We start from the raw sequence: 26,589 nt of genomic DNA, 5'->3' as shown, positions 1-26,589 counted from the left end.
TCTTTCCACTATTAAAATTAATTAATCATCGTTCTTTCTTTTTTATTTATATTTGTATGATCGTTTTCTTTCCTTTACTTAACTATTCATTTTCTTTTTCATTTATTATGATAATTGACTGACTGAATGACTAGCTAATTAATACTTTTATTCTTTCACTCTCTAATTATTTATGATAACCTTGATTTACTTTGATTTTACAATTATCACAAAACTTTTAAATCCCTCTAATATTTTCAATTTTATACTTAAATTTAAGGATATAATCTTCTGTTTTTTTTTACTAGATTATATGGGCAACTCTTCTTTACTTTTTTAAAATTAAATGATCTTTATTTCGTAAATTATCAAAATAAGCTAGGTCAACCAAATAATTTTTAATTCTTCTATACAATCAAAACTAAATACCAAAAAATTAAAATCTAAATTAAATATATAAAATCATATCAAATTCAAAAACAAACTAGAGTGTTATTTTGACTGATTTAATTAAATTAAAATATATAAACTGAATTAATTACTATTGATCATAACAAAAATTAAATATTCTCTATTATTTTGATTAGGAATTAATCCCTTAATATATATATGTATCAATATAATTCTACTAAAAATGTTTTTTGAATATATTTATTTGATTATTTAAAAATTTATTTTATACTAGTTCAATTTTTTAATTTAAACATAATTTTTATTTTATGCATAGAATTTTTAGTTTATTAATTTTAGGAAATTGTAAAAGTAGTAGATAGTCAAATCTGAAATAAATTTACTACTGGGTTATAAAAAATGTTAATTAAATGAACATATGATATAGAATTTTTTTAAAATAATAGCAAACCGATTAGATAAATGGTAATTTATAGCCTAACATTAAAATAAAAATATTATCATTAATAATAGTTAAATAATTTATTATTTGTGAATAAGTTAACTTAATTCGAAAATTCATCATAAAATTCTTGTATTAAACATTAAAGTTATAGATTAAAAAATACTTTTAAAATCAAAATAAAATAAATCATTATTAAGTTAAAGTCAATTCATTTTGATTATTTTTGTTTTTAAATCTGTAATTTAAATAATTTTCTAAAATTATTCTTTTAACTAGATATTTAAATTTATTAAATTATATTTTAAAAACTTAAATTAATTATTTTTTTGATTAATTTTATTCTATTTAGCTAAACAAAATTCTATACATTTTCTAAAAAATTTAAATATGATAGAAAGAGTAAATTAAAAATAAAAATTAACTTTAAATTTAGAAATTATTTAATAATCCTAAAATATAAGAATATTGCATTTTTAAAATTAAAATTAAATAAACCCAATATGAAGGGGTTTTTGATGATAATATCCAAAAGAAAAAAAAATATAAATAACCTTATTTCATAAGTACTAATCATTAATATGGAGGCACATAGAACTAAATAATAATTAAAAATATTGGAATATCAAACTGGATAAATAATTGATATATTGCATATATTTTGATTGTTTCACACCCTTTTTAATTTTTGATAAAAGAATATTTCAAATATAACTTAAAGAGTACAAGAACAGGGGGGATACAAAAAAGATAATAGTAGAAAATAATAAACAATATTTATCTAAAATATATATATATATAAATTAGTTTATTGTATCTCTTAAATGTTTTAAAAAAATGTAAGTAATTTTGTGTATAATTTTTTTGCAACATAATTTTTTTTTTTTTTCAATAAAATTGAATCAGAAAACTATCAAATAAACAGGAGCAAATTAAAAAGCTATAATTAAAATAAATTCATAATCTTTATAATCAAATATGTTAATAGATTTTATTAAACTCTATCTAATTATATTAATTCATATATTTAGGTTGATGGAATGTTGCCATATGCAATTAAAATTAATTTAATGAATATAAAATACATATTTTTTATAACTAAAATTAATATACATGTATATTAATTTGCTTCGAATGAAATTTTTCACTACTATTTAAGAAATAAACATGTAAACTATCTAATTAGCTTGAAATTAACATTTTGTGAGATTATATATAAATTATATTTTATTTAATTGAAATGATTATTTTTCTAATGAAATTTAATAAATTGGTTACTTAATTAGAAAGTTGGTAGACAAAATTAGAACTTTAAAAATATTTATTCTAAATATTTGAAATATACATACATGTAAACTACCTGGCTAGCTTGAAATTAGCATTTTGTGACATTAAATATAAATTATATTTTATTTAATTGAAATGATTATTTTTCTTATAAAATTTAATGAATTGGTTACTTAATTAGAAATTTGGCAGATCAAATTAGAACTATAAACATGTTTATTCTAAATATTTGAAATATAAATTAAATTTACTGTTTCTATATAGGTAATTTAGGATTTCTTATGTATATATACACTTTAAAAGATTACATTTTACTAAATGGTTATTATTTCTTTAATAGAATCATTAAAGATTTAAAGGTGAGGTAAATTAATACTATAAATTGCTTGTTAAAATCTAAATAGAAAGATTGAATCTTCAAATCTTATTAAACAAATTTGGTATTAAAGTATTAAGGTTTCTGTAGTACAAAGAGTTAATAGGCTTTATTAATCTATACTATTTATTTATTTAGTTAAGAGATGTTGCTGCCAAACAATAACCATATCATCAACTAATTAAACTAAAATAGGAATTAAGGGAATAACAATAACAATAGGAACAATGGCATAATTTCAAGGAATAGGTATCTTCGATGGCTTCGTGAGTGGTCATAGCCAGTAAGAGGAGATAATATGCCTTCAATTTATCATTATTTGAGCAGAAGAGAATATTTATGGAGACTTGTGTTCTTCGCATCAACTTGCTTCGGAATCTTTTTAATAGAAAAGATATACATTTTTCATACTGATTCTTAGTATTCCTCAATAGAAAAAACTGAATTGGTTGACTTTCTGCTGAGTTTTTTAGTTGTCATTCTTATAATAATTACTAGAATATTGGTCAAGCATTTCTTTTTTGATAAGATCAAATAATACTTAAAATGTGATTAAAAGAAGATTTAGAAATACCAGTAAATGATTTGTGAGAGAATAGTTTAAATATCTTTTTATGTTGTTATGACCATATGGGGATTTTTGCTTATTTCAGATGTTGAGAATAGGCTTGAGGTGAAAACATATCATGATATTTTTAAAAATGGAAGATATTTAAATTAACTCTTCAGTGAATCACCTTTCCTTATTCGATACTACTACCTAGTGCAGATTGGTTACCACATATTCTTCTTCGTTGAGGCTTATATTTGGAATTTACAAAATTAAAAGTATTATGAGTGGCTGCTCCATCATGGAATAGCTCTTATTTTGCTCTTCTACTCGTACATGTTTAACTTTTTGATTGTAGGACTTTATGTTCTCTTTTTGCACAATATAAGCGATTTAGGACTAGTTATTGCAAGAACTTACACAATTCTTAAGTGGAAAAAAGCGATTGTTACTTATATCTTGTACATAATTGAATACTTTGTGTGGGTTTATGCTAGAAATTACATTTTTCCTTTTTAGATTATATATTATGCAATTTATGAATATAATTAAGTAGCAAATAGCTTTATATTTTCGTGGTCAGTCTTCTACCTAATTTGCTTAATGGTATCATTAGCTGCTATGCACTTATACTGGACTTATTTCATCACACAAGCATTACTCTATATGATTTTAAGTGGTATAGAATACAATACTTATGATTAATGATTTCAAAATTCAGTATTAAAATGAATGCATTATAGACCGTCTCAACTAACATTTCAAACCTCAAGAATAATATTTCAAATATATTTAGAGAGTGTTAAAATAATAATTATATTTATATTTTATTTCGAACAGTAAAAATAAACAAGGTGAGCTCTGATCAAGTAAGGTATGTGGCTGTGCTTAATTAATTTTTTAATTTACGCATATTGTACCAAATAATAATAGATTTCAAACAATTACTAACTAGCTAGCTAACTAAATAAATAAATATATAATTTACTAACTTAGTTTGCTAGTTTCTTAAAAAAATAGTGTAAATTCAAATAAAATAATTTAAGTAATAAATGTGTTTATATTCTATTTTTAGTTTAAATTAATTTATTATAAAGATTTGATTGCAAAATTTTCAAACCAATAAATAAGCATTTATTAATAAAAACATTTCTATTTATTTTTAGTGTATAAATATTATTAGTTAATAGATAAAAATTAAATTATTCAGTTTTTAAATATTTTTATTTTATTTGAAATTTTAATATTTTCAAGCAAATAAAATGGGCTTTAATTATTTTTGTAGTAATTCAAGAATAACTGAAAGTTCTTATGATTAAAATTTATTTAAAATTATTTGTTTGCTAATTTATTCATCTTAAATAAATCATTTATTTTTTATGAATAAATTTTATTTTTTCAAATTGAATTATTAGTAAATTATATGACTTATTTTAGTATTTGAAAAATTTAACTTAAAGAATAAATAATATTTAGCTCAATAAAAAGCAAATTTTAATAATTAGAAAGATTTTAGCTTACATTAATTCCTATTGAAAATATTCATCTTAGATTTATTAAATATTTATAAGTAATTTACACTTAATAAAATGAATGAATAATTTACTTGATTGAACTTTTATTTTTTTTAATGAAATTGAATAGTTTTTTGAAAGTTAATAAGAAATAAATCAATTAAAAATAGAGAGTAATTTTAAATTCAAAGATGAACTATTAAAAAGATCTGTTAATGATGTAAACAAATATTTGTTTTACAAGGATTTATTTATTTGCATGATTAATAAAAGTTTTGCAACATATCATTTAAAATAAATATTATGTGGCACTTAAATCAATGTCAGAGATTTAATTGTTAAAATCTTTATTATAATCAACGAATAAATCGAAGAAAGATTTCAAATATAGTAAATTTGCTTAAGCTTTTAGGAATATTTTAAAAAGTAGATATTAAAATTTGATAAGTGTATTTATTATTATTAATTTTCAAGCACCTTTACAAGATAATTCATATTTCAAAGCTTAATGAACTAACATTAAAGAATTTAGCTTTTAAATTCTCAATAATAGCCAGCTTAAATTTAATAGAATGGTTTGCATACCCATTCTTAGCAAGGAATGCATAGTCATAGCAGTAAAACTAATATTGCTTCCTTTTAAAACTAATAATAGTATAATAACTAACTTTCTAATGTTTAGCAGTAAGTAAGCGGGAATCCAAATATGAATTCGAGCAGAAATTCTTAGTAGTAAATATATTCTTCTGCTCAATCTGCAATTGTACCTAATCCATTTTAAAATCTTTCAATCCCATAATAAACTAAGTAAAGATCGAATAACCAAAGATCTGTTTCTTAGTCTCACGGGGTTTCTGCTATTATTTAAAATTACCATAATTCAAATTAAAATTATACAAGTGAAATTTTGAACAATTCAGTTGATCATTCTCCAACGAACAAGCCATAGTCTTTGTCAAATCTAAAGCAAAAGCAATAGTAAAATATCACTTTTATATAACTTCATTTATCGTTTATTTTAAATTTAAAAGTATGTTTAATTCACCATCTTAAGTGAATTCAGGATCTCAAAAACTGAACGACTCTCCGTAGATAATAAAATAAAATATTTCTACAAGCAATTAGAATGTTATTATTGGTTCATAGTAAATATTAACAGGAAATCCTATTTCTAACTAGATTTACAACTCTAATCAGTTAAACAACACTCCTCCAAGATAAAATAATATCCCAAAAGGCTCTCATTATAACAACTCTGCAGGTCAATCTTCAAATAGCTCCTTAAATGTTTTATAGCCATCGAAAGCTTTTATCATTAACCAGCAGATGCAAAACTAGTAATAAATACAATAAATTTAATAAATGAAGCAACTAGATTCTTAAACCCAACAATAATTATTACCCTTACAATTACAATCTCAATCTCAACAACCAAATAGTTAGTCGCAAAAGCAATTGTAATAACAAATAATATAATAACAATAATAAACACTATAACAATAACAACAATAACAATAATAATACTAAAATAATTAGCCAAATATTTTTTAACAAAGACAGTAGCCTCACTAACAGAATGTTTAAAGCTAGTAATAATTAATATTAAATTAGTAATAAATTTTAGCTTAGCAATAGTACATGTAATAAGAACACTAAAACAGATACCAAAGTAATTTAAATAATATGAGCAGTAACAGTAATATAAATAACAATAGCACTAATGAAATAACTCTTAATATGTATTTGTCCCATAAAAAGAATAATTTAAATAGCAATTCTAGTGCTGGAAATGCTTTATAAAGTTTGCTTAATAGTTAACCATAAGTAAATTCATAATAAAAATCAAATTAAACTTACAGTGGTCAATAGAAATAACTTTAATAAAGTCTTTCTAAGAATAACAACACATCCAATTTCTTTAATAATGTTTAGAAAAATTCAATCAATAACAACAATCATAATAATGATAATTCAAGTATGTGGCTTAACCAATATGAGAATATGGATAGAGAAATTCACTAAAATGAGCACCAGCTATAATAAGAAAGGGATTAATTTTTAGATAAGATTCGTGATTTAGAAGAAAAGAATAAAGAGCTGAGGCAGTTTGAAAAAGAAAATATTTAATTAAAGTAGCAACTGTATGAAATTCAAATTAAATCAGAAGAAGATAAAAACCATGAAGTCACTATGTTCAAGGTTTTTATTTATTTAATTTATTCATCTGTTTTCATTCAATTTTATTAAATATTAAATTTATTTTGATAATAAAAACACATTTATTTCTAAAGAATAAAAAGTTTTTTTTAATTGTAAATTTTAGCAACTTTTTAATATTTTAATTTCTTAAAAAAGGATGACACCACTATATTTTCTTAAAAAGATTACAATATTCAGAGATTATAGTCACTTATTTAGGAAGATGTTGAGAGTAAAATAAAAACATTTTCAAATATAGAGGATATTAAAATACTCTGTATCGAGAAAGAAATAGAAATTGAGTAGCTGAAGAAAAGAATTGATGACTTGGTTAATTAATAGAGCAGTTAAATTCTTTCAGGTACTTAGCCAGATATTGTTACTTAGAATGCAGACTTGCAGAACGAACTCATGCAGATGAAATAAAATAATTAAAAATCTAAAGAAATTATTTAGCAGAAATAATTGGAGATTGAACAACTAAAGAGTGTTATTTAGAAGTAGCAGTTGGAAAGCTAAAAGGCTCTTTAGACTGGCATTTCTGGCATGCCTTCAACTGAAAGAAGAAGCATTTCTTACAGAATGTAGGAATCTTCAAGGGAAAACAACTAAGCTAACACTTAAATTTATGAGCAGAGAATTCAAGAGAAAGATAATTAAATTGGATAATTACATACTAAAAGAGAAGAATTAAAAACAATGGTGCAAGAGAGAGATAATTAAATTAATCACTTAAGGAAGGAATACATTACTGTTTAAGGACGTCTATCTAAACTTGAATCAGAAAACTTTGATATCAATCGCAAATACAAAGAGTTGTAGTCATTAATTCAAAGCAAGACTCTTGAATGTGAAGACTGGAAAAATAAATTTATAGAGGTATTCTATTAATTTGTTTATTAAAAGCAAAATAATTGCAATTTATTTATTCAATTTTATTTATAGACTGATAGAAAAATAGAGAATATCCCACAATTACAAATAGAACTAAATAGAAACTAAGAAACTATAAAAGATTTAAATCAGAGAATAGAGTAGCTTATTAATGAAAATAGCGGTTTTAAATTAAGGATAGGGGAGAAATTCGGAGTGGAAAACAGAATAAATGAAAAAGAAAGGGAAATAGAAAACATGATTACCAAAATCAATGAACAAAAAAAATAAATTCAAGAATTTCAAGCCAAAGTTGTGGAATTGCAAAATATAGAAAAAAGTAAAGAGATACTATTCAAGCAATATAAGCTTTTTTGTGAAGAAAACAATTCTCTTAAATAAGATATTTAAAGTCAATTAGATAAAATTTAATCATTAGAAAATTAAGTTCAAGAAAATATTTAAGATATTTCTTTATATTAAAACGAAAATATGCAAATCAAGTAAATTTAAAGTTCTATTTTACAATTTTTTTATTTTTTTGTTTGTGTAGAAAAGAAATCTTACAATTGAAGCTAGAAAACTCGTAGTTATAAGCTAGCCTATAAGATGCAGTTTAAGAAAAGAAAGATTTGTAATCTGAAAATGAGAAATTAAATGAAACTGTAAATCAATTAAAGCAAAATTTGTCAAATACTTTGAGTGATACCAAAGAGAGAGCTTAGAAAGTTAGTTATTTAACTCATGAAAATTAAAATTTAGCTAATGAGCTTAAAAAAAATAAGCAAGAATTAGAGAGAGTAAGGTTAGAAAAAAATAACATTTTATATGAAATTAACTAGCAAAAACTAAGCGTGGAAAATTATAACGAAATAATTAAAAAATTTGAAGATAAGGAAAGCAAATAAATTGAAGATATGAAATAATTAGAAAGAGAGTTTGATAAAAAATAGAAAGATGTTTAATAATTAAATAAATTGTTATCAGAATAAGAATCTAGACTTTAAAATTAAATTATATAAATATAAGAGTAAAATATCTAGCTAGAGTGTTTAAAGCAAAGAGAATAAGACTTATTAAATTAAATTTAGCAGTAAAATGATTAATTTGCAATAGAGGGTATTAATTTGAGAATGGAGATCAATGAAAAAATGTCTTAGATGTTAAATGCTGAGAAAGAGAAATTTAATTAATAAATTAACATAGCCAATAAAAAATATGAATAGAAAGATGATGAAATCAATTAACTAACCTAAAAATATAATTAAGAAATAACAGAAAATGATAAACTAATTAAAAAAGTTGAGGAATATCAACAAAAATTGAATGAATAATTCAGAGAAATGACTGACACAAAACAAAAACTTGAATCTCTTCAAAAAGAATATTAATAATAAATCCATAAAATAATTAAAACAAATGAATAGAATTAAAAAAAAGACTAAAACAAAATAGAAGAGATTTCAGAATAACTCAGAGCTGCAATTTAAGAAAAGGAAACTATTGAATAGAGACTCAAGTCTAAAAGAGAAGATGCATAGATTTGGGAAGAAAAGTACAAAAAACTCCTTCAAGCAAAAGAAATATAACAATATTTTGATTACTAAAATTAATTAACAAATATAAAAGAAGAAAGCGAGCAGTATAATCAAATGATATTGAATGCCTACCAATAATAAATTGAAGAAAAAAACAATGAAATCAAATGCCTTGAGGAAGAAAATTAATCCTTACAATAATAATTATAAAAAATGGTCTTGCTACAAAACGAAACTTATTCTTAATAATCTGAAAAATGTAAAAAACTCCAAGAAGAAATCTCTTAAAGAGAAATTCAAGTAATAATTAATTAATTATTCATAAATATTATTTTTTTTCTAAGAAATTTTCTTTTGTTTCTTAAAATTCAGATTTTTAAATTAACTTAATTTAATAACTGAAAGAAGATTTAATTTGAAAAAAATTTTTTAGAGCAAAACATCCTTCTTTGCTGAAGATTTAATAAATAAATTAAAATAAATAATATTAAATTTAATTTTGTTTAGTTGATTCCAATTTTAAAGAATTATTTTAAATTAATTTTTAATTTTTAATAAACAGATTGAAACTTAAACAATTGAAATAAATTAATTGAAGAAATATAAATTGGATTAAGAATCTGAAAAATATTAGTGGTAAATGTAAAAGAGCAAAATAGAAAACTAACTGGAAGTTCTGTAAAAGTAATACTCAGAATTAGAAAAATTCAATCAAGGCCTTAATTCTCTACTTTAGTAGAGGTAATCTGAGTTCCAACAAATATAAGATGATTACGAAAGAGTCAAAAAAGAAAATAGAGATCATTAAAGAATTATTAAATAAATGGAGATTCAAATTGAATCAGAATAGCTACAAAATAAAAGATTGCAAAGCCAAAAAAAAGATGATGAAAATATAAAACAAAATTTAATTGAGAGATTGAAAAGCTTAGAAGAGGATTCATCACAATAAAATAAAAGATTTGTTGAAAGTCTTTAGCAAATAAATGGATTAAAAGATAGCTTTAAAACAAAAAATAATGAGTTAACTAACTTTTTATCAAAGTTAATAACTTAGTATTAAGTTAATTAAATGCAATCTAATAATTGAAAAAACAAATAAAATCTTAAAATAATAGAATTAATTAATTTTTATATTATAATTATTATTAAATATCATCTTCTTATCTAAATTATCTATCTAAATATTTTTGTATTTTACACTTTTAAGTTATTAAAATCAAATTATGAAAAATCAATTCTAATTATTTCATTTGTAGAAATAGTTTTTTTATAAAATAGAAATAAATGCTTTCTATCAAAAATAATAGAAAAAATAATTAAATTTATAATGAAGAGATAACAAATAAAAATTCATTTGTTAATAATAAAGTTTGATAAATTATACTTTATTAGGATATTTCTATATTTATACCCCACTATAAATTTTTTATTAAACCACATACAGACCCAGCAAATAACCCAAGTAAAGGGGAGTAATTTTTTAAGATCCCATATGAATAAAAGATTAAAAGTAATCTTATTATTATTAAATTAATTTTTAGATTAAATATTTTTTATAAATCTTCTCTTAAAAAAAGTAATGCAATAGAAATAATTCTATAACATATTATAAGAAGTAAGTAAATTATTTTTTTAACTTAGCATATATTAATAATATTTATTTTTAAAAAATAGTTTATAAGCTCTCAGTTATCATCTCATACTGAACTTGATCTAAAATTTTTTTTGTAATAAATTAAAATATTATTATCTTATTTATTTTATATGATATGATATAATATAGTTTTTATTTTATTTTTCATAATTACACATGATTTTTTTTAAATAAATATATATTTTATTATTAATTTCAAATAGTTCAATTATTAATTTTTTTTATTTTAGAACGAATAAACAAATAAAAGGATAAGGTCTTTAGCCTCTTTTTTCTGCATTATCAAAGTGTACTAAGCTCATAACGTTATAGTTGCAGCTTTCGTAAAAAAAAAATTAGCTTGCTTAAATTGTTTAATCTTATAAATTCAAAAAATAATGAAAATATTAATTTCAAATAAGAAATTATATTTAATTTTTACTTAAACTTTTGGAAAGGTTTTGTTTTTATCTTGTTTCTTAATTATATTTATTTTTTAATTTAATCTGACTGTTTTTTTATTTAAACAGAAGTACTACAATAGGAGCTTAGGGGGCATCTAGTTTAGGATTAGCTCTTGGAAGTTGTAGTAATCTCTCAAATTTAACTTTGAACGTTACGTATATTCAACATGTTTATTCATTTTTTGTTAAATATTTCAGCTTAGAAATTTTTATGGTGATTTTAGTCAAATATTTTAAAGATAAAAAATGATATATAATATATTATCTTTAAGCAAATAAAATAAAATACTTTATAAAATGCTTATATTTTTTTTATAAAATAATTAAAATTATTATATTAATTTCTTTTTTTCAAAAATAACAATACAAGGTATTGCTATATAAGTAATGAGGGAATATCGCTTTTATGCAGTGGTATTGCTAAATGTGCAAAAATATCAAATCTAAAACTAATGCTTAAGTAAAAAAAATTTATAAATGGACATCTTATTTATTTATGATTAAAAAACAAAGATTTTTTAAATTTACTGCATTCTCTCAAACATTTAAATTCAATATTATCAAAATAAACTATTTTTAATAAAATAATATCATGATTAATAAAAAACTTTTAGCATAATAAATCGAAATTTGAATAAATAGAAAATGCAGTTTATTATTCAAATTTCTACCTTTTATTTTATTTTAATTAGAAAGTTTAATTGTTTAAAATTTTAATTGTATTTAAAAAGTGGAAATAAAATTGAAGCATAGGGAGCATCAGCCTTAGCATCATCTTTAATCAAATTTACTAATCTATCTAATATTTAAATAGATTTCTCGTAAGAATTACCACTGCTTATATATTAATAAATACTGATTTTAAATATTAAAAATCATTCTTAATAAATTTTTTTGTTTAAGGATTTCGTTTTTATATTTATGTTTTTTTACTCAATAATTTATACACGTTATTTTTTAATAGGTCGAATACTATTGGACAAAAGGGTGCATAAATATTATGCTCTGCTTTGTCAAGTTGTTCTAATATCTAGACTATAAAACTGGATCTGATGTATAAAAAATTTTATATATTAATTATGATTATCAAATATTGTTAACTTAAACCTTTAACATAATTAAAAAAATATTATACAGACAATTTTAAATATAAAACATTTTGTTTGAATAAACTTTATAATTATTATTTAAAAACTATAGCCTTAACAATATTGGAGAATAATATTAATAAAATGTATGCTCAACTTTAGTAAAATGCACGAATCTTTCAGTTTTAGATCTCGATCTAGGGTAAATGAACTTCATTAAAATTAATAAATAAAATTGAATGAAATTAAGAAGAAATATCTTGATTTAGAATTTAATTTTATTAATTTGTTTGACTCTATGTTGTTTAATTTCCCTATTTACAAATTTAAACTAAACATAATGTATTTATTAAATAATAGATCCAACAAAATTGATGATAAATAGGTAGTAGCTTTATGTTCCATTTTAGGTTAATGCACTAATCTTTCAAAATTAACTCTTGGGCTTTCGTAAATTTGTTTATTTATTTATTTAAAAATTAATTATTTTTAAATTTTATTAATTAATTTATATAAAATAAGAAAATAATTTTGCTTTATTGTTTATTTTATCAGTTAAGCTCATTCATTTTTGTGTAAAATAGATATATAAATTAATCTATAAAACTAATATTATATTAATACACTCTAAAATTAAATCTTTTTACATTTAAGACACAATAAAATTACTGATAAAGGTGCTCCTGGATTAGTCTCTGCTTTATCTAATTGCAAGATTCTTTCAATTTTAAATTTATAATTGGGGTAATAAACATATAATTGATTATTTGTAATATTTAATTTTTAAAAAATAAATAATTTTTATGCTTTTAATATCATCTAAAATTTTAATTTTCAAGCCAATAATATATATAAATATTTTTGAACAAAATATTAAAGGGCTAATACGATTGGATCACAAGGAGTATCAGATGTAGGTTAAGCTTTAACAAAATTTGCTGTTCTTTCAACATTAGTTCTTTATTTGGGGTAAAATAGTTATTTATCTTGAAGTATATAATTATTTATTAACTTAAAACGATACTATTAAATAAACAATAATTTTTTTGATATTTTAATTAACATTTTTGTCTAAATATTATTTTTTTTCAACTTTAAACTTTAAATTGTAATTATAAAACAAAAGCTAAAATGAAATTTCCGCGAAGGGTGTTTATGGATTAAGCTCTGCTTTAAAAAATTGCGCAAAGATATCAAGTTTAGAGATTGATTTTTAGTAAGAAATAATTACATTTAAATAATTAATAAATTTTTAGCCATAATCAATCTTACAATTTTAAATTAAATGTTTTTGAGTTATTCATAAAAAATTATAAAAAATTGATTTTATATTTTAAAAATATGCAAGCAATAATAAAATTGGAGTAGAAGGAATATCAGCATTAGGGTCTTAATTAGTGAATTGCTTAAATATAAAAAATTTAAAACTGTGTCTCATGTAAATAATACTTTATTAAAAAAAGTTAATTTAATTTAGCTCATTAAGAAAAAACAATTAAATGCAATTTTATTTTATTAACTTATCAATTAAACTTTATAAGGAATTGTGATATTAGTTTAGCAGGAATAAATAGTTTAGGTTCTGATTTATCAAATTTCAAGAATCTTTCAAGTTTAGAACTTGGATTGAGGTATGAAAATAATTTATCATTATTTTAAAATTTTTTATACACCATATTTATTCTTTCTTAAATTTATTAAAATAAATTAAAAAAATATCTTCTTATTTTTTATGAAGATGTTTGATTTATTTATTTTTAAAATTTTCTTCTGTAATGTGTAATTAATTATGGTATATAATATATTCAAAAATATATTTTACATAATAATTACCTACCTGATTGGTTTTTTATTTTCAAAATTATTTTATATTTAAAATTTAAACTAACAAATAACAACATAATATAGTCATATTGGTACAAAAGAAATATCAAATTTAGGCTTAGCTTTAGCAAATTGTTGTAAGCTCTAAAATTTAACTCTCAATTTTTAGTAATATTATTTAATATTTATTTCTATATTTAATTGATAATTCTAAAAAAAATAAAAACAATTAACTACATTAGGTGTAAATTGTTTGCAAAGTAATTTAGTGTAAAAAAAGTGTATAGCCAGTCTAAATTACTCTACTATCTTACCTTTTATACTTTTTATTAAATTTACATGCTTTAGTATTTTATTCCAAGTTGACAACTTTCAATGTTTCTAATTATTTTATAGAGATTCTAATTTCGGAGAGGGCATTTTATATTTTGGATCATCTTTGATTGGTTTCAAGAGCCTCTAATCATTAACAATTGATTTTAAGTAATTAAATTATTTGTTATTATAATTATTATCTTTTGATTAAATATTTGAAATTAACATTATTTATACAAAATAATTCATTTTAGATTTTGTTTTATAAATTTATTTATTAATTTTTATTCTTAAAATGTTTTATAACTTATTTCAAAAATAGTGATAGAAATATTCAATGGGAATAAGCTAGAATTTTTGTGAAAAGTCTCCAAAAAATTAAAAGATTGGTTTATCAATCTATTTCTTTTTGCTAAGAATAAAGTGAATATTGATTATATTAAATATGATAATTTAAACATATTTAAAAACATAAATTAAAGTGAATAAGCTATAAATATTTTTTATTTATATTTAAATTTATTTTTGTAATAAAAATACACATTTTCTTTTGGGTACAAATTTAAAATTAATACTTTAGTAAAAAAATTATTTTTTATAGAATTAATATTCATTAAATTTATTAAATCTCTGGTCTTTAATCCCTCATAATTCAGAAACCGTGGTACATACTGCTCTTTCATAAGCTATTTATATTAGGTTTTTTCTTTATTTCTACAAACTTTAAAATCAGTAAGTAATATTTCTATTTTCATCAACAAAATCAATAATTTTTTAATCTATTTTATTTTCAAATTTGGTAAATATTTAATGGGAATAATCTCTTTACAATAAATATAGAAAATTTTACTTAGTTATTTATGTAGAAATTAAAAACAAAAATTTTAAAGTTTTAGCATAAAAATGTATTACTATCATGAAATACTATTTTCATAAAAACAATCATTCATTAAACAAATAATAAAATATGAAAATGAAATTAAAATTTGAATATGTAATTATTATTTTAATTTATAAATTAATATTTTGAATTCTGCTTAAAATCTAATATTTATTAATATAGTTTTCATTTTTAAAATTATATTAACAATAGAGATGTAAGTATTTATTAAATAACTAAACATAATTTGCTTGGTGATTAAATAAATGCTGTTTTTTATTTAAAAATTTTGTTTTATGCTTTGAAATCATTATTCAGTTAGCCATGTAATTATTCTTATTTTCCAAATACTGTATTCTTTACTCTTAATTAATTATGTGTTATACAACTGATGGAAATAATCGAATTATATCATTTATATTTTAAACTTATTCTAATTGTTGCCAATTATAATTTTGCTAATAGGCATAGCTGGGCTATTATTAAACTGGCCTATCTATATTGAAGCTATTATCATAATTATGCATCTAATTATTATTTTAATATTCAAAATTAGTTGCTGTTGAAATGGTTTCGGAACTTTTCTAATCTTCTATATGTTCATTACTTTTTTCTCCTGCATTTATATCACTAATTTCCATTGTTTTATGTCTTTTTGGAGCCTATTATTATACTAAATTTATTGTAATCTCATTTTAGATTGATGCTTAATTTTATTTTTGGGAATAAAATGCTAATAATCTGTCTCTTTCCTTCTAAACAGATGCCATTATGAGGTAATTTTAAAATGAATCTATGTATTTATCTATTTATATCTAAATATTTTAATAAAATTACTTATTTTTAATACTTTGTTTATATATTACTTCAATTTAATTAAGCATTAATAAATAATTAAATATAGGAATATCTAATGAATGCTTTATTTATATAAAAATTATTACTATGGAAACACAAAAAAAGAAAAGTAGGCTAAATACATATAATAAAGTAAGGTTTTTAGGTTATACTAAAATATTTATTTTTACAAAAATAAATTTACAATTTATATTTATTTATTTATGTATGTATGTGATTAGAAAATTTTATTGAATAATTAATTCAATCACTCACTCACTCAGTCATTAACTTTTTAATTGAGTTATTGGTTATATATTTACTTTATTAAATGTCTCTATAATTAAATCTTTGATTTTTTTTAATTTGCTAATTTATGTTAATTCTGAAAATAAATCATTTTATTATTAAAGGGTTAACTCATTGAATTACCCATTCATCGCTAATATATTTTCCAGCCATCTATTTTAATAAAATATCATAATTAATTAATTTATTAATTGAGTAATTCTAATTAAAAAAATAAATATTTGTTTTACTTTTAATATAATTATAAATACATTTTTTCTAAAATATCCTGTAAAATTCTTTAAAAAGTTAAGAAATTAACATAAATCAAAATTGCTTATTTTTAAGCTAATTTAAAAGGTTATTTTTAATAGGATCATTTATAGAAAGTGATTATAAAAAAATAAATTAGAAATAAAATATTAAACTGCTTACTCTAATGTTGAGCAGGAATCTTTACTCTGCCTCAATAGAAGGATCTAAATTGATAAAATCCTCAACGATTTAAAGTTCTGTAAAGAGATTATTTATGTTACACATCAGAATGATATAAATGAGGATAGGTAATTCGTCATCCATACTTGCTAGTTCTTCTCTGCCTTTATGGAAATCTATGACACCGGCTCTCATCATTGAACGCATCATCATTGTGCATTTGAGTTTTTCTCTAGGAGAAGAAACATATTAAATTTTTTCTAGCTCTCTAATTGCATCATTGTAAGGACGAATTTCTTTATTATTTTTGAACTCTTCATCAAATGTTTCTTCATTTTAAATAAGCCAATATCTAGGCTTTGATTCCAAGAATTTAAAGATTTAAATAATGGTCATTTTTTCTTAAATTTCTTTTTATTTCTTTTCAAATGCTAGATCAAGATTATTATATTTAAATTTATACATGCTCTAAAGGTTTTGACTCAATTTACCAAAAACATATTTTTCAACTGAAATTTTGCAATAAGGCATGACAGACTTAGTTTCACTTTTTCCATAATTGTAATCACTAAATAAATTATCAACAATCTCATTTACTAAAGCTATAATTCCTTCCATCTATTAATTTATTTATTTTGCAAAAAAAAATTTAAAGCTAATTCATAATTTTTTAAAAATGAAAATAATTTTAAGTAAATTTGAATTGATACTTTTTTATAATAATTAAATTTCAATTCATTTATGTATTAAAATTTTTATATGTTAAGAGTCTTAAATTTACTATTTCAGCTAATAATTAACATGTAATTTTTCATCCAGCAAGTAGTTTTTATAGCTAAAAATAGAAGATTATCTCTTATCAATAAAAACAAATAGCTTTTTAAAATTAATTTCAAGATAATATTCTTTACAGGCTTTGGAAGGAGTTACGCGGATTCTTCTACATTTCTGTAGTTGTTTTAGAAATCCTTAATGAATTCGCTTACTTTTTTACCAACTCCGTATGCTTGTGCACACAGTATTTTCTAAAACATATAATTTGCAGTAGATTCAAGAGTGAAGGGGTTGCTGCTTGCTTCATTATCTTCGTCTCTTTTTTGCATAAAATATTTTTATTTTTTAAATTCTTTCTTTCTAAATTTACTTACTGGTTTTAAATCTCATCTTCCTCACTTTGCTTTGACTAATTGAATGTTTTATCGCCTTAATTTAATTCCTGTTCATCCTAATCGAAAGAACCCTTTCTTTGTAATTTAAGCATATTTTCAAAATCTACTAAAAATTTTTAGTTTTCATCGACGTTCTATTTTATTTAAAAGAAATTGACTAAATTTTATATTTTGTAGACTGTTTCCTATTTTATATTCTGAATAATATTTTATTTTACTCCTCTAAGACCTTTGATGGATATTTTGCGCTTGCACTGGAGTTTATTTGTAATTATTTATAGCTTGATGGCAGATATGCTTTTGTCTAAAGTCTAAGGGAATAAGCACTACAATAAGAGATCTTTAAACTTAACATTATTCCTTTTTATAACTAATACTTATCCTTTATCATTCTCAACAGTTATGTAGTTCCTATTAAAAATATCGATACATTAAATAGCGCATTTTAAACTATTTCTAATCAAATTAGCAAAAATTAAACACTTTTCATTCAATCATGAAATGTGCGAGAAGTTAAATTTTTACTTCTCTTTGGCTACTTTCAAAAATGTTTCAGTAATTTAATTGACTGTCATGGCTAAAGAAACATTTATTGAATAAAATGGCTGAATTTCTCCGTTCTCTGCTAAAGCTTAGCTTTACTCTACAGATATATTTTCATAATACATTTTCATCATCTTAACTTATACAATTTTTTTAATAAATTAAATAAATAAATAATTAATTAATTAATAATACCAAATACAAACAAAGATAAATCAACAACCAATTTTTGAGCAAGTTAAAAGCAACTTTCCTTGAATGATGCTTGTCTAGTCTATTCTAGGAGCTGAGCTCAATCAATAATTAACAATTTACTTATTTATACAATTAGTTTACAAGTCTAGTAATTATACACACAATATTTTTTATCTTTTCTATTAAAACTCTATTTTAACATAGAAGAAGAAGGCATAAAAATTTGATTTAAAATTTTTAAATTATTTAAAGTAAGCCACAATTTAATTCTATCCTTAAAAATAAATAAAATCAATATTTTAATTTCACTAAAAAATAAACTGATTACTTTGAAATGATTTGTAACAAACAAACAAACGATCTTTTTCAAATTTAAAAATAAAAAACCTATCGAAATTTAAACCATAATTTTTATTAAATATAAAAAAATATATATAATTTCAACCATTTTAGAGACTAAATATAAAAAAATAAATCACAATTTTCTTGTTGAATAAAATAAATAAAATTTTTATTTATCTTTTAAATTAAGCAGTAATATAAATTTTATTTTCTTATTTAAATATTGTGAATTTATTTTGAACTTTAAATAACAACTAATAAATAATGAATAATTCATATTCATTTTATTTCTGTTCAGATATAGTAAATTAGATTATTCTATTAAGCTCTAGGTTTTAAAATTCTTAACACATATACTTTTAATTAAGTTATTGATAATCTTGTTATTTAAAAAATATTTTTATTATTTTTGTGTTTATTTTAAATTTTATAAGATTAGTAATTGATTATCATGATTTAATTAATAACACTATTAACATTTTATTTTAGTTATTTATTAGGATAAATTAATTGATATTTGTTAATTTTATAGTGAAATTAAACTATTAAAGGATATATATAAATAATTTGAGTAGAAAATAATATTTATAAAAATGATGTTTATTTCTTCGCATATTAATTAGATATTTTTATGTTAATTTTTGATTATTGAGGTTTCTTTAATAAATTTAAATATGTAAATATATTAAAGTAAAAATAAAACTTGCCTGTGTTTTATATATTAATAATTTATCTAAACAGATATTTATGTGAGAACATTCTATTTTAAATATTTTAATTTATCCAAATAGATACAAAAATTATTTATTTGGAGTAATTGTAATACAATTTTCATAGAATAGTAAATCTCCTTGGTTTAATTTACTTACTTTTTTAAGTTTGTAGAATAAAAGGTATTAAAAAATAATTTGCTAATTTAGGAAATATTTTAATATTTTTATAAAATCATTACATTAACTTAATATATTTTCATAGATGCAACATACTTTATATAATTTTTTTTTACATTTAATTGAATCTATCTGTGGATAGAAGTTTATATGATAGATAATAATTAAATCAAAGATATTTAAATAAAAAGGATTACTGCTTATCAAATCTTTGATTAGGAAATATTATTTTTGAGGAAATTTACTCACATTATAAATAACAATCCAAGAGATTTCATTTATTATCTTTACTCAAATAAAAAATAGAAGAAATTTTATTAGGTTTAACAATAAAATTAATTTTTTTTGTAAATAAATAAAATAAATGCTCAAATGAATGATAAAAAAATGGATATTTAATTCATAAATATTGTGCTTATATCATTTTTTGTTTGTATGATATTTATATGTATATTTTTTAATATTAACATTATGTAATAAAAAATGTGTAGCTTTTAAATTTAATATTTTTTAAGATTTAATAGGATTTTTATAATAAATAAATAAATAAATTACTTTACTTTTAATTCATTCAATAATAATAATAATAATAATTATAATAATAATAGACACCTTATCTAAGAATATTAAATGAAATTAATTATTAGCAGAAAAATGTTTATGACAAATTTAAGAGCGTTTTTATTATTAATATATTTATTTTTTAATTGAAATGGTAGTATTATAAATTTTATTGAATCTAAATCTGCTTTTTTTCAAATTAATTTTTAAGATTAGAAAGCAAAAAACTTTTGTTGGCAAAAGAGTTATTTAAATAATTTTAAAGATTCAAAAAAATCTATTAACTAATATTTATAGCTTATCAAAATAATTATAATTTAGTGAAATAATATAAACTTAATTGATTAAAGATCATTTAATTTTATTCACCAATGGTAAGGATCTCAATATCAAAGTTTATTCTTAATGAAATTAATTATTTTTAATAGAAATAAAGAGAACTTACCAAAAAATATATTGAAATATACAACCTAATCAAATCAATCAAGAATTGACAGGTTAAAGAATGCAAATGCATGAATGAACCAAGGACTTAAGTATGGTAAAAAAGTTATAAACACAATCAGATAAATAAAAGAAAAAAAATGTACAATTTACATAAGTTAAGTATATAAAAAATATGATTTAATATTGAAGAAAGAGGTAAAAAATATACAAGGAAGGATATTTATGAAATAAAAAATATTTAAATTTGTAATGGGGTAAGGTAATTAATTAATTTGTAAGTAATTAAATTATATAGTATTTCAATAGAGATCTTATATTTTTAGTTTTTCTTTTTGGAGTTTGAAAGCTTGAAGGAGTACATTATAAATTGTTTGGTAGTTTTTTGAGAATACTTTTGGCTTTTAACTTCTCTCAATTTCTTAATAGGAGGCTAATGAGTATACGATCATTTAAAAGTTAGCAATTATGAATTTGGAAGCTTGTAAAGTGACAGCAAATATAATTATGATAAATAAGAATGTGAAATACCATTTAGAGTAATTTAATTCAGATATAATAGCCACTCCGACAGCAAAGCCTGATGTAAAGCAAAATAATTAATTAATATTAGTAATCTCATTTATTCCCCATAAGGCATAAAAAAAAATATAACTCTATACTTATACAATTTTATTCGTGAAATTTAAGCTTTAACAATAATCTTTGGCATCATATGCGAGTCTAACTAAGCAAAGTTGGATTTTTACCTAGATTGTATACTTTCTAATATTTTATATGTATGGTGTTATGAAGAATATCACTGTTGTGCAAACTAATATCAAGTAAACTATGAAGTATGCTAAATTAAATAGCTGATTTATTAAGTTTCCATAGCAGATAGATCCAATTTTTGAAAAAGCTACTTTCAGCATTTCTTAAATAGTTTCTGAATCTTGCTACATTTTAATTTGATTGTGTGGAGATTTTTATTGGCTATTTTAAATCATCTTTCTTGACGATTCATTTTTTTCTAAATCTATGAAATCATTTTATTTGGTAGTAATGTTTTCTTATTGGCATGCTTGTATTTCTGTCGCTTTTTTAAAAGTGGAAATTGTGTTTTATTAATTTTGGTTTTTATCATTATTATTAATTTCTGTTTATAGCGGAGATGGAGATGATACCATCTTTTATTGGTAATCAGATTAAACATTTGGCATTGATTATTATTAATACCATTAAGAACATTTTCTTGAAATGGTGAAATCGTAAATACTGGTGGTAGTATCAATGACCCAACTAGAAATATAAGTGAAAATAATAGCAAAAAAAATGTAGGCTCCTTAGTGATCTACACTGTTAGACAGACTAAAAAGGATATTTATAAAACAAAATACTGAATAAATCATTTCAATCAAGATTAACAAGCTAAATAGAGTGAGCAAAACTATATATTTTTTTTCAATTATTTTAAATAAAAAGCATAATTCGCTTATTTTCGCAGATGAGTTTAGATTTTCTGCCACACTGAGTGACAAAAGGCTTATAAAAACAAAAAATATTATTGCAAGAACACCTACTGCTGTATAGCCTTTATAGAATGCAAAAATAGCTAGCCCTATGATAATCAAAACAGAAAAAATTATGCAAAAAAGGAGGGTCCTGTAAGAGTTTTTAAACAGAAGATATTAAATTATGGCGCCTAAAACAAAGACAATAATTGCTGATAGAAATACACAGTACAAGCCTGATGAAATAGAGTCCTTCTTTAAATCATTAATTTATTCTATTTTTTCAAACGAATCTGTAGATAGGAATGAGAATATTCCTAATCCAATCCAAGCTAAAAAGGTCAATACAAAGACTAAACCAACACTTTAGTCATAAACCTAACTGATATTATTTTAATCAGCTGAATCAAGTTATGTTGTATTGATTTATTGCTAACACATTTATTCAGTCTTTTGATTTATTTTTTAATCAGTTTACTAGATATCCAAAAAGCATTACATGTGAACTGTTTTTATTGTTGCACTTGTAGTATTATCTGCTACAGCAATATTCAATTTTAGATTTTTATTATTTCCATCTAACTGAGATACGCCAGCTTAATTTATATTAGTAAAGGATTTTTATTGTTTTGATCTTATAGTTTCGTCATTAGATTTTTTGATTTGTGTTTATCCTCTGCGCTTCGGTGGTGGCACATTCTGAAATTTGTTCATCTTTTTAGAAAATTTTTTTATTTTATTATTATTTTTTGTTATTTATTATTAATCAAATCGTGCATAAGATAGTTTATCAGTAAGTAAATATTATCAATAATATATTATTAAAATAATATGTGTTTGATAGTAGATTAAAATTAACTAATAGGAAATCTTTAAATTTCTTGGAATGTAAATTAAAAAAAATTAGATGTTTGTTTTCTGAAATTAAATTAATAACTTTTAAATAAATTCAGGATATTTTTCAAGTTAATTTAAATCCATAACTTGTGCGTATTAATAATTGCAATAGCCACAACTAATTAAATTAAAATTACAAGATACTTTTTAAATATTCATATTTTTAAACCTCATGAAAGTGTATTTGATTTCTTTTTTTCAGAGACTAATTAGAAAGAGATATTTTGTAAAATTAAACCACCGATTCTAAAAAAAAAATTTATTTCTTTGCTAAGTAATTGAATTTATTGTGTATTCTTTCTTACAAATTTCATTACAGAATAAAAATCTAGGATTATATTTATGAGATACTTTAGAAAATGTCAAAAAATACAGATTTTAAAATAGTTTTTACAAATAATTTAAATCAACAACAACAAAATTGAATTAATTTATTTAATATTTTCAATATAATTCCTCTATTAGCTTGTCTTCTTCATTTTCTTTCATCAATTTTTTGGCGTTCTTGAGCAATAAATAAATGTTTTAGAACTTATCTGATTTTTGCTACAAAATTTTATCAAAAGCCATCAAATCAAAATATGTAGAGACAGAGAAAAGTACAGTCGATATACCTGCTACAGATAATTTAGAGGCATTTTTGACAACACAGAAAAGTAGTAAGATGTAAGTGAAAGTGAAAAACCAATAATCATAGTTTATTGTAACAATTAAAACTATTCCCACTACGAATCCAAGAATAAAACAAAAGAATTCGATTATTTAAGAAATTTAATTTGAAAGATACATTGCTAGAGCATAGTAATAATTTCTTTTTACGATTTAATTTCCAATTAATTTTAAAGAATCACAGTAGCCTACGTCATCATGAGCCATTCTGACAATCGAAATGTAGCTATTTATCTTAATTAGAGCTTCATTGAAGTAGTTAAGAGTGCTCGAATAGAAGAGAACTAAGCCAGTTCCATAAATTAAAACAAATATCACAAAAGCTATGCACTCTACTATTTAGCTTATCAAACTGCAGAGAGCCAAAGTACCAGTTTATTTCAGACCAATTATGATTGATACCTTTAAAGGCTCTCCTAAGCAATCAGCATCAACTTAAGGTTGCATAGGAATTTCATAGTCTTAATGTATGTTAGAATTTATATAGTTTTTTTATTCGTATTATGCATTAGTCAGCTATTCTGCATTTGCATTTTATTGCAAAATTTAAGAAACAATTAAAGTATTTCCTTTTTTATTATTATTTGGATGGACGAGCTAATTAATTTCTTGATTAGAATTAGCGCTATTCAAAGAATTCTGCTTTTCGCCAATTAATTCTTAATTCTTAATTTCAGCTAGAGTTCCTCTGTTTGTTTTGCTTGCGTTCAAAACAGTTTTTTATTAAAGATTCTCTCTCTCCTGAGCTGATTTATTGAAGAACACTTTTGAAACTTAGCGGGAGATAACAAATGTATAAAACGATATAATTGTGTTGTTAATCCAGTATGTGAGAAAGACATATATTGCAGCAAAAAAATTGATTGCATTCTACTTTGAATTGGTATCATCACTTATAAACAAAATGTGAGTGACCACAATCATTGAAAATGTTACTGATAATAAGAGGATAAATATTATTATGAGAACAAAGTAGACGTATTTTGCTTACAAAAGATTGAAATAAGTAGACATTTCTCCAACTTAGGATAGAATCTCAATCCTTGAATAATATATGAAACCGACGATAGCTATTAAAAAAGCAGCAATTGCAGCAGCAATACCTAAACTAGTTAAATGCTTACCAAATGAGTAACCTACCAAAGCAAATAAAATAAGTATTGACAAGATTACAAATATTTTTAGACTTACTTAGAAATTCTTAGAGATTAAGGGTTTTATTAATAAGCCTACTACAAAAGTTATGCAGAATGCAATAATCACAGAAAAAAATCCCTAAACAATAACTTTCTCATTTTCATCATATTTCATTTGAATTTCCTAAAATGGGTTACTCACTTTTATGGCAAACAAACCTAAGCCAATGTAGGCACCTACCGCAATTATAAAAACAGCTATCATGTATTTATCATTATAATAAAGTTAATCTTAGATTGTATTGCTAGCAGTGCTGATCCTACTTTCTGGATAAACAGTTTTTGATTATTAATTCAGATTAGCATTTGTTTCAAGTGCGCCTTTCTAATATTAAGGAGTATTGGTTGAATTAAATTAAGTAGGTCTCTCACTATTCAACATTTATTACTGATCTTTAGTATAATTGTTGGGTTATCTCTTCCTCTAAGTGTCCATCTAAATATTTTATTATTACTAATCAGTTTAGTTTATATGAGTTTAACTGTCTCTAGGCTAATTATTCTACTCTACATCACTCAGTACATTTTAATACTAACTCATATGAGCTGAATTCTAATTTTCAGGCTGAACCTGTGCTCTATTCCTTTTCATTTCTTACTTTTATTTAACAATGCTATTCTATTATTTAAACTTTGACAGAAACTTTCTATAAATTATTATAAAAAAAATAGCTTTTACTAGTCAACCGATTAATTATATTAAGTTAGAAAAAGTGGATAGATTATCTTTCAAATAGTTATCTTTATTCATCTCAAAAATGTAAATTAATTAATTCATATTTTGCTACTCATTATCAAGAAAGCTATATTTGGACCATTCATAGTATTAATAATTAGAAAAGTAAAAAATCTTTTTTCTTTTTGTAATAATTAAGCTTTTTCATTTACCAAAAAGTAATACATGAATGAATCATTTTTTTAGAATATCCAAAAATTTTTTTTACCATTAAACATTTTTCATTTTATATACCAAATATTATTTGCTTTGACAATATAGAATAATTAGTTTTTGAAATGCTAGTACTATATAGTTTAATTTTTATCAATTTAGTCGTAAGTAGTTATAAAATAATAGGAATTACAAATAAATTGGTATTTTTATACTTTAATTTATTTTCTTTGCGTTCATTTAAATCACAATTATTTATTAAATATCAGATATATTTTGTTAAGTCATTTTATTATTATTTTTGGAGATTTTTTTACACTTAATTAAAATTACATCATTTTATTAATAAAAGTGCCTTAAATATT

The 26,589-nt window shown here is 21.5% G+C and overlaps 9 protein-coding genes across 9 annotated transcripts; 3 read left to right on the top strand and 6 right to left on the bottom strand. All coding sequences in view use genetic code 6, as the record gives it.

The window, feature by feature from the left end:
- Positions 1-2,312: 2,312 nt before the first annotated feature.
- On the bottom strand, positions 2,313-2,729 carry TTHERM_000198019 (hypothetical protein; the record flags this gene model as incomplete). Its single annotated transcript, XM_012795342.1, has 1 exon — positions 2,313-2,729. One exon carries the CDS (start codon positions 2,727-2,729, stop codon positions 2,313-2,315), a length of 417 nt encoding a protein of 138 aa, XP_012650796.1.
- A 193-nt stretch (positions 2,730-2,922) lies between these two features.
- TTHERM_000198017 (hypothetical protein) lies at positions 2,923-3,178 on the bottom strand (the record flags this gene model as incomplete). The annotated part of the gene is made up of 2 exons (XM_012795341.1): positions 2,923-3,011; positions 3,070-3,178. 2 exons carry the CDS (start codon positions 3,176-3,178, stop codon positions 2,923-2,925), a joined length of 198 nt encoding a protein of 65 aa, XP_012650795.1.
- A 42-nt stretch (positions 3,179-3,220) lies between these two features.
- TTHERM_000198015 (hypothetical protein) lies at positions 3,221-3,658 on the bottom strand (the record flags this gene model as incomplete). Its single annotated transcript, XM_012795340.1, has 1 exon — positions 3,221-3,658. The coding sequence occupies one exon, from the start codon at positions 3,656-3,658 to the stop codon at positions 3,221-3,223; it is 438 nt and encodes a 145-aa protein (XP_012650794.1).
- Positions 3,659-4,941: 1,283 nt separating this feature from the next.
- Positions 4,942-10,259, top strand: TTHERM_000198013 (hypothetical protein; the record flags this gene model as incomplete). Its single annotated transcript, XM_012795339.1, has 6 exons — positions 4,942-5,537; positions 5,591-6,758; positions 6,915-7,637; positions 7,704-8,134; positions 8,185-9,469; positions 9,732-10,259. The coding sequence occupies exons 1-6, from the start codon at positions 5,068-5,070 to the stop codon at positions 10,257-10,259; spliced, it is 4,605 nt and encodes a 1,534-aa protein (XP_012650793.1). The 5' UTR covers positions 4,942-5,067.
- A 405-nt stretch (positions 10,260-10,664) lies between these two features.
- Positions 10,665-14,930, top strand: TTHERM_000198011 (kinase domain protein; the record flags this gene model as incomplete). The annotated part of the gene is made up of 17 exons (XM_012795338.1): positions 10,665-10,787; positions 10,847-10,899; positions 11,057-11,149; positions 11,336-11,425; positions 11,640-11,729; positions 12,001-12,090; positions 12,234-12,323; positions 12,470-12,559; positions 12,718-12,807; positions 13,012-13,101; positions 13,237-13,326; positions 13,484-13,573; positions 13,706-13,795; positions 13,899-13,988; positions 14,266-14,349; positions 14,578-14,664; positions 14,819-14,930. 17 exons carry the CDS (start codon positions 10,665-10,667, stop codon positions 14,928-14,930), a joined length of 1,542 nt encoding a protein of 513 aa, XP_012650792.1.
- Positions 14,931-15,690: 760 nt separating this feature from the next.
- TTHERM_00198010 (hypothetical protein) lies at positions 15,691-16,146 on the bottom strand (the record flags this gene model as incomplete). Its single annotated transcript, XM_001006982.1, has 1 exon — positions 15,691-16,146. The coding sequence occupies one exon, from the start codon at positions 16,144-16,146 to the stop codon at positions 15,691-15,693; it is 456 nt and encodes a 151-aa protein (XP_001006982.1).
- Positions 16,147-16,633: 487 nt separating this feature from the next.
- On the bottom strand, positions 16,634-18,782 carry TTHERM_00198000 (vacuolar sorting protein 9, VPS9 domain protein; the record flags this gene model as incomplete). The annotated part of the gene is made up of 6 exons (XM_001006981.2): positions 16,634-16,675; positions 16,937-17,554; positions 17,848-18,028; positions 18,085-18,239; positions 18,324-18,516; positions 18,631-18,782. The coding sequence occupies 6 exons, from the start codon at positions 18,780-18,782 to the stop codon at positions 16,634-16,636; spliced, it is 1,341 nt and encodes a 446-aa protein (XP_001006981.2).
- Positions 18,783-21,382: 2,600 nt separating this feature from the next.
- Positions 21,383-23,287, bottom strand: TTHERM_00197990 (transmembrane protein, putative; the record flags this gene model as incomplete). The annotated part of the gene is made up of 1 exon (XM_001006980.1): positions 21,383-23,287. The coding sequence occupies one exon, from the start codon at positions 23,285-23,287 to the stop codon at positions 21,383-21,385; it is 1,905 nt and encodes a 634-aa protein (XP_001006980.1).
- A 1,072-nt stretch (positions 23,288-24,359) lies between these two features.
- On the top strand, positions 24,360-24,752 carry TTHERM_00197989 (hypothetical protein; the record flags this gene model as incomplete). The annotated part of the gene is made up of 1 exon (XM_001471044.1): positions 24,360-24,752. One exon carries the CDS (start codon positions 24,360-24,362, stop codon positions 24,750-24,752), a length of 393 nt encoding a protein of 130 aa, XP_001471094.1.
- Positions 24,753-26,589: the final 1,837 nt, after the last annotated feature.

The sequence above is a fragment of the Tetrahymena thermophila genome (genome assembly GCF_000189635.1).
Source record: "Tetrahymena thermophila SB210 genomic scaffold scf_8254815, whole genome shotgun sequence".
In the NCBI taxonomy this organism is placed as follows: domain Eukaryota; phylum Ciliophora; class Oligohymenophorea; order Hymenostomatida; family Tetrahymenidae; genus Tetrahymena; species Tetrahymena thermophila.
This window is presented reverse-complemented; position numbering and strand designations above follow the sequence as displayed.